The sequence below is a fragment of the Zootoca vivipara genome, chromosome 2 (genome assembly GCF_965207765.1).
Source record: "Zootoca vivipara chromosome 2, rZooViv2.hap1.1, whole genome shotgun sequence".
Classification (NCBI taxonomy): Eukaryota; Metazoa; Chordata; class Lepidosauria; order Squamata; family Lacertidae; genus Zootoca; species Zootoca vivipara.
This window is the reverse complement of record NC_142584.1, coordinates 107,633,568-107,647,044: the sequence shown is the minus strand read 5'-3', so window position 1 is coordinate 107,647,044 and position 13,477 is coordinate 107,633,568. Positions and strand designations below refer to the sequence as shown.

At 41.3% G+C, this 13,477-nt stretch overlaps 1 protein-coding gene across 2 annotated transcripts; it reads right to left on the bottom strand.

Annotated features, from left to right (window-relative positions):
- Nucleotides 1-3,279: 3,279 nt before the first annotated feature.
- LOC118078939 (killer cell lectin-like receptor subfamily F member 1) lies at nt 3,280-12,740 on the bottom strand. Of its 2 annotated transcripts, none has more exons than XM_088663429.1 (6): nt 12,523-12,740; nt 7,554-7,661; nt 6,641-6,763; nt 4,945-5,099; nt 4,169-4,278; nt 3,280-3,470 (listed from the first exon to the last, which is right to left on the bottom strand). In XM_088663429.1, the coding sequence occupies exons 1-6, from the start codon at nt 12,605-12,607 to the stop codon at nt 3,350-3,352; spliced, it is 702 nt and encodes a 233-aa protein (XP_088519555.1). In that variant the 5' UTR covers nt 12,608-12,740; the 3' UTR covers nt 3,280-3,349. The 2 variants fall into 2 exon arrangements, with proteins under 2 accessions (XP_088519555.1, XP_088519556.1); XM_088663430.1 differs by having other exon boundaries at nt 7,554-7,643; nt 12,523-12,738.
- Between the last annotated feature and the right edge of the window lie 737 nt (nt 12,741-13,477).

The window sequence follows — 13,477 nt, the reverse complement described above, 5'->3', positions numbered from 1 at the left end:
AAGCCAGTGGGCCTTCTCGGTGGTGGCACCCGCCCTGTGATGTCAATGAGAAAAACAACTACCAGACTTTTAGAAGACATCTGAAGGCAGCCCTGTTTAGGGAAGCTTTTAATGTTTAATAGATTATTGCATTTTAATGCTCTGTTGGAAGCCTCCCAGAGTGGCTAGGGAAACTCAGCCAGATGGGCGGGGTATAAATAATAACTTATTATTATTATTATAAGTACCATACTTGCAGTTTATCAGGTAGCATGGCAGAGGACATTGTGTCCTCCCCACCCTTGAACCCCTGTAATTGACAGCTTGTACTGTACACTGAACAAAACTGACAGGTTACTTTGCTGAAGGTTGGGTCTCTTGATAGCATACCTATTGCCATGGCAGAGAATCACATGTGTGACCTTATGAGCCAATTCTCCACATTTTGGCGTTGGGGGAGTAACCAATATGATCCAGGGGTTGGAGCAATTCCCCTATGAGGAAATGTTACAAAATCTGGGGCATTTTAAGTTTTAGAAAAAAGGCAAGTAATTGGAGGGTGGGAATGAGAGGTTTTTATACTTATCATAATACTAGAACCAGAGAATACCTAAAAAAAAGTGGATGTGAAATTCAATCTATTTTAGTATTTTAACTTTTTTATGCTTTAAGGTTTTGTAATTTTTTCCTTGATTTTCTTGTTTTATCCTTTTGTAAACTGCTTTGAGGTTGTTGCTGTTATTAATTTAGAATCAATTGGTATATTAATAAGTAAATAAAAATAAAATAAACCTGAAGGGTGGAAGAGTCAAGACAGATAAAGGAAACACTTCTTCACACAATTAGTAACTTCTGAAGGCGTGGAATTTGATCCCTCGAGACGTAGTGATAGCCACCAATCTGGACTTTTCAAAATGGAGATTAGACACATTCACCAATGATGATAAGTCTATCAATGGCTACCTAGTCATGATGGTGATATAGAACCTTTGGAATAAGAGACAATTTGCCACTGAATGCCAGTTGTTGTGGATCATGAGTGGGAGAGAGTGCTGCTCTGCTCATGTCCTGCTTGCAGGCAACCCAAAGGCAACTGTTTGGTCACTGTGAATAGAGAAATTTGGACTAGATTGACTTTTGTTCTGATCCAACTCTTCTTATATCCCTATTAAGCTGCTAATTTGTATCATTAAGCAGTTTAAAAATACAGTTGTTAAAAGGACTTTGCATGATATTCAGCAAGTTTTACCCAGAGAGGCTTATTTAAATTAATGGACCAAACGTAGTCATGTTGATTAATTTGAGTAAAACAAAGGCACTATGATTTATAATTGTAAGAAAAATATTGCAGATTACATCCATAGCTGGGCTTTGTAATGCCAATTGGTTGGACACAAACCAACAAGAAACATCATAGTTGCATGGTGTTCACGCCAAGCAATTGCCAGCTCCCTGCAACTTCAAACAATACTGGGAGGGTGGGGGAACACCACAAGCTTCTGAGGGTGGGTGAATTATTGGGAGGGGCCAGAAATATGGCTATTGCATGTTGGACCAACAGAAGTTTCTGAGTCATCTTCAAAGGCAGCCCCACATACAGTGATCCATTCTGGAAGCTATCAGAGCATGGAGTACAGTGGCCAAGTCATCACCGTCCAAAAGGGCTCATAGCTAGCCTACCAAGGGCAGATTGCCTCTCCACCTCCTGGACCTGAAACCTGGGACACATATATTTTCAGGATTCAGCTTCAGTTTATTGGCCTGCATCCAGCCCATCACCATCTTCAAGCACTAGTCTAACATCTCAACTGCTTTTCCTCATTCAGATGGAACAGAGAGACAGACCTGGGTGTCATCTGCATATAGATATGCAACTTCCTGGACTCAGCCTTGTGCCTAGATGCCCAAGTCTCTGTGCTGGCCAGAAGTGCATTTGCACAGTTAAATCTAGTGCACCAGCTTGCCAGGGACTGTGCTGAGGAGGGCTGCACTGAGGAGGAATGGTGGGAGCCTCCCCCTGCTCCTGATCAGGATCCTGAATCTTCCCAGGAGCAGGAGGACAGTATAGATTTGGAACAGTTTTTTGCAGACATAGTTAAGAAGGCAGAAGCTGGGAAGTACTGGATGGGAAACAGCTTGGAGAAGAAGAACTGGAAGAGAGAGAGAGAGAGAGAGAGAGAGAGAGAGAGAGAGAGAGAGAGAGAGAGAGAGAGAGAGAGAGAGAGACTCACTGTCACTTGAAAGTGTTCATCCGATCAGCCCAAGGTCAAGAAGACCAGATAACGTGACAGCACAGTGGTTGCGAGATCAGGTTGCAAGACACGGTAGTGACATGGGTGACTAGGGAGGAAGTGGGTGGAGCCCTTAAGTGGGAGCACCTTCATTCCTAGGAATGTGATCATTTCTAACTGGTAAGAGACTCTTTTTTCTTTGTTCTTCTTATCTACGGTACTGCCAAGGGGGAGGGGGAAGGAAGCCGATTCCCTGAAGCCTGACACAGCTGCACCCATTCCTTGAGATGTCTCCAACCCCATTGTTCTGTATGGATCTCATAGGATCTATGGGGATGTAATTTCATAATGTCACTCAGAAATCTTGCCACATTTTGCACAATGTCATTACTACAATTGTTCAGGAGATAAGACACCCTCCTTTCCAGGAGCAGGAGGACAGTATAGATTTTGAACAGTGGTTTGCAGAGGGACATAGTTCAGAAGGCAGAAGCTGGGACATACTGGATGGGGAACAGCTAGGAGAAGAAACACTAGAAGAGAGAGAGTTAACAGACTCACTGTCACTTAAAAGTGTTCATTCAATCAGCCCAAGGTCAAGAAGATCAGATAAGCACCTTCATTCCTAGGAATGGATTATTTGTTCTCTCACTGTGATGATTAAAGTTTCTAACTGCTAAGAGACTCCTTTCTCTTTGTTCTGCTTATCTACTGCCAGGGGGCAGGGAGCAGATTCCCTGAAGCCTGACAAAGCTGCACCCATTCCTTGAGATGTCTCCACCCCCATCGTTCAGCCCAGACACTGAGATTCAGCTCCAAGGGACTTCTGGTGGTTCCCTATCTGCGAGAAGTGAAGTTACAGGCAACCAGCCAGAGGGCTTTCTCAGCAGTGGCACCCTCCCTGCTTATTATTATTTTGCACTGTCAAATTCTTCAGCTGATTCTCAATTGTGACTTAAAACTAATCTTTTAGTAACAAAAATAAATTGATTTAGAATTCCATTTTAGGTGTGCTACCTCTGGAATTCACAAAGAGGTATTTTGATGACAACAGAATAATACCTTTGCATAATATTCTCAGCCACTCAATGACATTTTTATTGTCCCACATAATTATTGCATTTATCAAACTAAAAAAATCACAGTAGGAGAGGGTCTTTCTGGCAAATCCACCTAAGTTCAATACTGCAGGTGTCAGAGGTGACTTTATATCTTATTTTGGCACAAGAGTTTTCTTCAGCATAGTCTGGTTCTGGAAATCTGTGGAAGAAAAGGGTACATCTAAATATCAGGACTGAAGCCTGTTACAACTATTTTTTCATGTTCTTAATAGAAAACATGAGTGTTGCCAAAATGTACAATAAGCTTGTTGCAGTGCCTTTGAATCCTCCAAATATGCATGAGTAGAATCAAAGTGGAGAGAGTGAAGAAAGTCACGCTGAGCTTGATAGTGGGAACAGGGCCATCTCCCCCTTTTCCTGCCCCCAAACCAAGTAATTTACTTTTGGGCCTGGGAAGGGGGATTGCAGCACTGCAGTGAGGGATGCTCCACCAGGGACCGGGGCATACTTTTTTGACCATTTGTGTGTGTGTTTAGAGTGACAGAATACTGAAAATAGCAACAGAGTGAGTTTTTTTTAAAAAAAGAATTCCATGGAGAAGGGTGTTGTCACTGGTTAGGACAAAGAGGGTGTGGATTTTCTACTATTCTTTCACTTTTCAAAAACTTCACCAGCTGCTCTGTGCAAGACTCTCTACAACAGCCTTGCTTAAATGTTCAGTGCAAATTAAATGTGAAATTTGGCAACATCGCTAGCTACCCCTCTCTCTGCATGAGAAAGGTGGCAACTTAATTGTAACCAGTGCAAAAACAAATGCCTTAATTGCACACCAAGATAATCTTAGCTCTAAAAATTGTGTGGTCTTTTTTGCTTTGATTAAAAACAATAACAACTCACAGACTCTGATCAAGCTGGGAGCCTGTAATCCAAATCCATTTCTTCTCCAGTTTTAATCGTGAGAGTCCAATCCAGTGTGCTGCATGTTTTGTAATGCTTTTTATAAAATCCTGTATGAGAGAGAATTTATTTTAAAAAATTTTTTCATGTTGATAACTTCAGAATAAAGCTTACATTAAAATAAAATAGTAACATGTGAAAGTTGATATTAATTATAAAGAAACATTCATCAAGAACAGTAATCAAAGCAGCATTAAGCATTTATAATACAGGCCTCCCCATTTACGCAGGGTTTACGTTGCCAGGCACTGTGCATTGAAGGGAAAATGCGTATAGTGGGAACACTGTTGAAAAAGCCTCCAAACAAGCTTCAGAGCATCCATGGGGGAAGCCACTGAAAGGCTGTGTGGAATGGGGAAATAACAAGTGGAAGACAAGCTCCTCCTCTGCCCCTGCTCCACCACCAACCTCACCTTCCTAAAGAGTCTTTCTAAATAAAAAGAGGAGTTGGGCTACAGTTACAGGGATTTGCTTGCAACCGGTACTTTGGTTTTCACTAGTCAAACTCCCCAAGGCCTTCCACTGATGAACTGACCATGGGTGGGAATGGGATGAGGCACTAAGCAAGACTCTACACTCCACATGTTTCTCAAGTCACCAACCATGATATCTTTGCAGAGCTACTAAGCTAGAGTTAAGCTCAGTTGAACTCTGGCGTCCTTCAGAATTTACCTGCATGGGAATGCCTTGCCTGAAATGTGATATTGTCCCCTTACCATCTCCTCCTTGTCTTGGATGACCAGCAGTTGAGAATCCCTTGTTGAACAGTCATGTTGGCTCTCATCCCAGGTTTTAATATTTTCTGATAGCCAGTAGCACTTGTCCCTGTGGAGCTGCCATTGTACAGGGCACACTTTGTAAGGGGAATTATCTGTGGAAGGAAAGACACTTAATGATTATGACTGGGCCTCCATTTCTATTGTGAAAAACGTAAGTGCTCTGGAACGGTAAGGACCCAGTGTCTCTAGGCTGAGTGAAGTTGTCCAGTAAATCGATGGTTTGCACGGTGCTCTTTGAAACTCCTCAAAGTTGGGGTCCAACAACTTTTTATGTTATTCACTTTTTTTCTTCTTTTTTCTATGAAGTGTACTTACATTTGCCACATTTCTTTTGAAGGAAGAGCCCTCATCCAGATCACGCTCTCCATTTCAACCAGGTCTCAGTGCTGGCTTCTCACCCAAAAACATGCCCTCTGTTTGAGCCATAAACTTTTAGGGGAGAATGCGGGGAGGTGAGACAATAGCTGTCAGGTGGGGAGGTGATTTTTATGGGAAACAGGCATGCAGCTTGATTCAGATTGGCCCCCTTTAAAGCTTCTTTTATAGTCTTTTATATAGAGTTCAGAGAGAGGAAACTGGAGCCCTCTAGAGGACAAAGATGCAGATGGAGTTTACAAGACAAATTGCAGCCTTACATGTCCAAGTTGGTCTCCACAGTCTGTCTCATGTTGACAATACTGTGGTGAGGTGGGGTTGTTTTTCTTGGGGGGGGGGGGCTGTCAGTCTTCATAATGCCCAAGTCCCTTCTAATTCTTGGGGTCTTGGATCCAGAAAAGGTTAAAATCTAATGGAGGATTCCATTGTTGAACTAACCAGGTGAGTTAATGGCCTTAAATACTGTCCTTCCTTGATATAACAAAGGAAGTGGCTTTGTGCCAGAAGGCAAATGGGTGGGTCTCCCCTCCCTCACCTGGCTCTTAGTGAGAAAGGCCAGAGTTGTGTGTGAAGTTAGCTCTGTAATGAAACTACCAGCGCTTGATAATTTAGGACCATAGGGAGCTGCCTTATTATGAGGGAAACCACTGGGTTCATCTAGCTCAATTATGTCTACACTGACCAGCAGCAGTTTGAGACACCAGGGATGGAATCTGGGACTTTCTGCATCCAAACTCGGTGCTCTACCACCAAACTATGAAAACACCACCTGGAGTACCGTATCCAGTTCTAGGTGCCACAATTTGAGAAAGATTTCAACAAGCTGGAATGTGTGCTGCCACACAGGAGATGGAGGAAGCCTGTTTTTTCCTGCTCAGTAGGGTTGGACCTGAAACAATAGATTCAAGTCTGACTAAATATCAGGAAAAACATTCCGACAGTAGGAGCTGTTCAACAGTGGTACGGGAGTTGTAGGGGTGGGAGGTTGTAGCCTCTCCTTCCTTGGAGGCTTTTAAGCAGAGGTTGGATGGCAATCTGTCATGGATGCTTTAGCTGAGATTCCTGCATTGCAAGGAGACTGTTGGGGTTCCCTCCAGCTCTACAATTCTGTAAGTCTATGATTCACCCACAATGAATGAAATCAGTTTCTTTACAGAAGGTTTTATGCCTCAAAACAGCATAAATGTGAACTGAAAGCAAGCTCTTACATACAATTGCTATGCTTGAAAGAGACAGCAGTACAATGCATCAATTCTACCTGAGGACCTAGTCTGTTTTTGATTGCAGAAGTTGAGTCTTAGGAAAGCCTGAAACTTGTCTGTTGAGGCATTGCATCCACCATTGTTCACAACTTTTCCCTTTTCAGCTTCCAACTGTAAAGCTGTTTCCGCAAAACAAATAAAGTCATTAAAATGAATGGGCATAATGTTAAAGCACAAATTGAAAATATGGAGGCCAAGGAATGGGAGAAGAAGAGGGGTATGATAAGATAATGAGGGCAAGTTGCAAAAGTGACCAGGACACTTGTATATTTACTCATTGTGCAGAGGAGGGGATTTGGGAGGATCTTATTATCATGCAGGGATGTATGTAAACACACCTGCCCAAATTGCTCCTATGCAAACATTAGGGAGTCCCTGCTTTCTTTAGGGAAAAAAATATGTAGCAATGGGATTGCTCTCAGCATTTTTAAGAACAAAAAGGTTCTTTTTGCTATTTGTTTTCAGAACAAAATATATTGTTGCAATTGTCCTATTACTCTGAAAACCACAAAACCAGGAAGCATCCAAGAATGAGGTACAAAAAAATACCTCACAGATGCCAAGAAAAAAGATGAGTCCTTTGCAATTTAAAATAAAAAAACGGTCCTTTTTCTTGGCATCTGTGTGATATTTCTCTCTTTTGGCACTGTATTCCTTCAAGCACTGAAGTGCTTCCCTAATTTCAGCTTCCTTTGGAATAAGGTGCCTTCAGGCTTACAACGTTTTTGTAATAGTTGCATTAATTTACAAATACACAGAATGAGTATTCTGCCACACACTTCTGCCACTTTTTTTCTGTCAAAATCTTTATCTGGGGATGATGGAACGCTTATACATATCTGTGGGAATGGTCACAGATTAAAAACTTTTGGAAAGCAATTCATAAATGAAATAATAAATAATACTCACCCAAGACCGTCACAGCCACCCCCAGGAGGATGATCACAAAGCCTCCTGCCCACAGGGTGATCTGGTACCAACAGGGAAGCCCAGAAGCATCTGTGAGGAGAGGGGAAACTGTGGGAATGTTTAGGAATGTGGATGAGGATATATTGTTTAATATGTCCTATCCCCGCTTGTGCTAGCAAGCACCCAACTTTAGCAGAGTAAAAACATTCCCCTTTTGCAAAATACACAGCAGAAAAGCGTTTGCGCAGGCTTGATTTAAGCCTGTAAAATAAAGTGTATTTTCCTGGTATTTCCCCCTTTTTCCCTCTTAAAAGAAAAGACACGACACAATGCTCTTAAAAGTATAAAATATGTTTACTTACAAGCATCTCGAGAGTAAAAAGTACTTGCTTAGGTAAAAAGTAATATATACATTGTTAAGTTCACTTATAAGAAGTGAGACTCCATCTCATCTCTCTCTAGGCTGGAGGCCTTGAGAGAGAGCGAATCCTCACTAGATGTTGAGTCCTTGAAGTCCAAGAGAGTAGAAGTGTAAGAGAGGGAAATGGCTGCTTCCTTCAGAATTTATCTACCGCCTTTCCCATCTAATTAGCATGTGGAGGAACAGGAAACTAGGCTTAGTCATTTGTTCCTCCTCAGTCCTCCAAGTGGACTATCTAGGGATTGTTGTGACTTGACTGCACTTAACCCTTTGCATCCCACAAAAACTTGAATGATGTGAGTCAGCAGTGCCTAGACTAGAGTCTCCCACAAATCATTGCAGGCTAACAAACATCACAGGTGATTTGTTTCAGTTTCGTTTTTTGAAAAAATCCCTTCAGGATGCAACAGGCAACAGGCAACAGGCAAATGGTATATGTTTAGTAAATCACCAAAATGCATTGTATTAGGGGATGGTTTGAAAAACATTGTGTGCTGGACAAAATTGCAAACAAAAAATGTGCATGTTCATTGAAATGCACACTAAAACGTTGAATTAAAGGGGTGTGTGGAAGTGATGTAGGAATGAGGCTAAACTCGTCTTGTGAAGAAGGACTTGTGAAGAAGTTCACAAAAGACAAAAATAAGAGTGAGCTTTGATGGAGCTCGCACGATAACGAGAAAAGCTGATCTACCACTCCACATGCAAGAACTCATGATACCAATCTTCTGATGAACTTTGCACCCTGAAAATCTCATCACTGTTCTGGATCTCCAGTCATAACCCCCTGACTATGTTCAGCTTGCTGCCCTTGTTTTTGTGCTCCTCTTGCTGTATGGCATGATGAAATATGGTATATACTGGAGCTATCTGGTGTCTGTGGTGTTTTTCTAAATGCAGATTTTCTCCACTGCTGATGTGACTGTCAGCTGTCAGCAGCATGCTTTGTCGAAAGCAAGGAAGAGAAACAGAGTGAAGGAAAGAAACCATCTTTAATTTCTGATGTATCTGGCGAAGTGTGCACGCACACGAAAGCTCATACCAAAATAAAAACTTAGTTGGTCTTTAAGGTGCTACTGAAGGAATTTTTTTATTTTGCTTCGACTCAGACCAACACGGCTACCTACCTGTAACTTTAATTACTGATGTTTTGTATTAGTTTGAATTTGAGAAATCTTCAGAAAATATTCATCCACTAACAGGAAGCAGGTTGAAATACTTTGCTATTTTTATTTAGAGGGAAAAGGGGATGTGTTACATTGATTTTTGTGTAGAAGAATCATAGAATTGTAGCATTGGAGGGACCCTGAGGAACATCTAGTCCAATCTATGCAGTTGTAGCTTACAAGAATCAAGCCTGCAATCTAGGCATTATCAGCATCAAGCTCTAACCAACTGGGCTATATTTTCACAGAAAGTGTACCATCCAAAGTGGTTGAAAAAAATCATGGCTATGGACAGATGTATCTGGCAGCTGGTGAGCATGGGAATATTTATATGCATTCACTAACTGCTCTAATTTCAGCACCCTGTGGCAAGACATTTTGCAGCCAATACCTATTGAAATTTCATTCCAATACTGCAATCTGTATTTGCCCGATAAAACCTGCTCCTTCCTTTTTTTCTTGTTAAACTAACATGTTTGTAGCTTTAATTTGATATTATTGCCATTAAAACACACAGTAAAACAATTGCAGAAACACGCCCAATGAAAATTTGTGCTAAAAATCCCTTTAAAACATGGCAGTAATTAAAACATGAGATTTATGCTGAGAAATCTGTGTAAACAGGGGCATCTTCAAAAGCCAGCAGAAGGCCAACAGAGATGAATACGCTTTTATTTCATCATGGAGTGCCTTCCATATCACTAGTGCTATCGGTGAAAGGAGCCCACCTCCCTCAAGCCAAGAATCAGTAAGCTGCGGGTGGCAAGATTAATGGGGCTTCATTTGTTCTCTTAATGCCCTTACCTGACAATGAAAGGGAACTTGTGTTTTTTAGGAAATCTGGTCCAGAGCTATTTAGAACTTTATATGTAAGTAAGAAGACCTTAAAAATCTGGCTTGATGTCTAATGGGCAGCCAGTTCAAATAACCTTACTACAGGCCTGAGATATGCCTGGTAAGACAGACACGATCCAAATGGAAGTTACTCTGCCCATTCAATTATTTAGTTGACTACCAATATTGCTCATTAACCTAACAAAAAGAAATAGAGCGCCAGATGCTAAAATACGAGGCATTCTCTTTAACCAGGAAGTGGACCTGAGGTGGAAAGAAGTTCTGTTGTAAAACCTTTGGCCAATGTATTTGAAAACTTGTCCTTGGTTGCAGTGAATCAAAAGAGTCACCAGCCTTTGTTGGGCAGGCACAGTGGTGAACAGGTGTTAGCAGAGACGAGGACAAGCAGGCGCTGCAGTTTTCACCATGGGTTGTCTCTGTGGCTCAGTAGGTGCAAAGGAAAAGGATGTGGGTGGAGGGGTGGTCAGGCAACATGCTCACACCTTTAGACTGTGCCTTGGCCAGGACATTAGGTACAGCAATCTATACAAGTGTTTTTTATTCACTAGGCTGGGGGAAGGAGTGTGAAATGTTGCAGAAGATGCAACAAGCAAAGACCCATCTATATGCACGCTTCATGCTACATGCATACTTTGAATTTGAATAAAAGCATATTATAACATCTTATTTTCCAAGCTAACTAGCATATCTAATTTTATTTGCATTGTCCCCAATTCTGCATCCTTAAAAAAATAATCTTATTTATTATTTTCATTCATATACGTTACAACAATAGATCAACAATAATTCTAACATATCAAACCTCGACTTCCTTCCCCCTCTTTCTGCAGTTCCTTACATTTATTTTCATCATTTCCTGCATACTCCAAATTATCTTCACTTATTCTTTTATGCTCATATATATCTAATATATGTTTTTTTAAAAAATAAACCACAGCAACAACAAACCTGCAGGTATTTACAATAATCCTGCCCATGTCTTAATGTCTGTTTACAATTTATTTGTAGATATTCACTGAACCATTTCCATTCCTTTCCAAAAATCTTTAAGGTAACACATTTGTAAAAAACAAACAAAACCCAGAAGCTGTTCTTTTGGGAATTATAGGATTAGAACTACCTAAACAGTATAGAAATTTATTTATGTATGCAACTATAGCTGCAGGAACGTTATTTGCCCTCAAATGAAAAGAAGAAGCCCAAAAGAGAGAAGACTGGCTATAGAAATTCATGGACTATGCAAAATTGCAAAACTTACCGGAATAATAAGAAATCAAGACAACAAACTTGTTATCAAAGAACAGATGACATCCTTGGTCCTGTTCCTGCTTTTTTGTTATTTTGGTGGGGGATACAAAAAAATAAATACCACATGGAAGGAAATTGTGCTGAGAATCATAAGGTATTACTGGGTACATAAATGCACTTGCTGAAGGTCAGAAATAACTCCAGATTTCTTTACAAGGAATAAATTGAATATTGGAACATTTTTGCTCTCATCATGTTTAAAAACATGCAGCCAGATCTTGATTTCATTTTTATGTGAACTTCAAATGACAACTCCCTCTCCTTTTACCTGTTCAGAGACCCTTCACACTTGTGTAGCATTGATCATTTAAAAAGTCAACTTTAACTTTGTGGATTGCGTCCATTTTTTTAAAAAAATAATAATAATAAAGAAGGCTGATCGCCAAGGAAATGATGCTTTTGAATTATGGTGCTGGAGGAGACTCTTGAGAGTCCATGGACTGCAAGAAGATAAAAAATATCCATTCTGAAGGAAATCAGCCCTGAGTGCTCACTGGAAGGACAGATCCTGAAGCTGAGGCTCCAATACTTTGGCCACCTCGTGAGAAGAGAAGACTCCCTGGAAAGACCCTGATGTTGGGAAAGATGGAAGGCACAAGGAGGAGGGGACGACAGAGGACGAGCTGGATGGACAGTGTTCTCGAATTTACCAACATGAGTCTGACCAAACCGTGGGAGGTAGTGGAAGACAGGAGTGCCTGGTGTGCTCTGGTCCATGGGGTCATGAAGAGTCGGACACGACTAAACGACTAAAAAACAACAACCTGCATTTACTTCAGATTTCTCCCACATTTTTATACGCAGTTTTCATGTATACACATTTTTGCAAGCGATTTTCTCTGAATTTTTGTATATTATTTAAATGAGTGTCTGCACTTTTATTGACACCTGCATATGCATATTTGTGCATATTTTGTGGCTGAAGAACTGCATTGCAAAATTCAAACAAGTGCCAATTTTGAAAGATAGTTTTGTAATTTGGGTATCATGTTTGCATGAAAATGCAAACAAAGGGGAAATTCTTCCCCATCCCTAGGTGCCATGTACCCTTCTGTATTTCCTTCTCATTATTCAAACAAAAAATACTGCTTATAAAGGTACAAACGTTCTACGATGAGGGTAAATCTAAAGGAAAATGAAAATCATATCTGTCTGTCAACTGATATATTACAGTGGAATCAGACAAAAACTGGAAGATAGAGGGGTGTGGACTGATTACCTTGTTTCTGAGCTACAGCGGCAGTTCCTGATGCAACCCTCCTAGAGTGGAAGTTCAAAGCAGTATAACCATCTTCACTCTCCATTGGCAAGCAAAGGGTGCAGAGAAGACATTCAGAGCTGCAGGGCTGTCGAAGGAGCACTGAAGGTTTGCTGCTATAGCTTGAGATGACGGCCAAACATCTCTTTCCGGAGCAGCTCTTCTCTTCAACCACAATACCAGTCACACATTCGCAGCATTATTAGGTGGTTAGGGTAGGGGGTTTAGGGCAGGGTTGTTGTTCTTGTTTTAAAAAATGTTTTTGGGTGTTGTTCAGTTTGTATTTTTCAGCTTTTAGAATGGAGTTTAGCTTTTGGAAAGATGCTTACGCGGGCTCCAATTATGGATTGTAGCTAAACCATATTGAGATGTGACTGAGGCTTCCATGAATGAGGTTGGATAGCTCAGTTGGTTAGAGTGTGGTGCTCATAATGCCAAGGTTGCTGGTTCGATCCCTCTCTGGGGCAGCTGCATATTCTTGCATTGAAGGGGGTTGGACTAGATGATCCTTAGGTTACCTTCCAGCTCTACAATTCTATAATTCTATAAGTGGGGAGGAGTAAAGGTAAAAGGTAAAGGACCCCAGGACGGTTAAGTCCAGTCAAAGGCAACTCTGGGGTTGCGGCGCTCATCTTGCTTTTCAGGCTGAGGGAGCCGGCATTTATCCGCAGACAGTTTTCCGGGTCACGTGGCCAGCATGACTAAACCAGTACTGGTGCAATGGGACACAGTGACGGAAACCAGAGCACACGGAAATGCCATTTACCTTCCTGCCGCAGTGGTAGCTATTTATCTACCTGCACTGGCAAACGTTTGAACTGCTAGGTTGACAGGAGCTGGGACAGCTATGGAAGCCCACTCCCTCACGGGGATTCGAACCGCTGACCTTCTGATCGGCAAGCCCAGGAAATTCTGA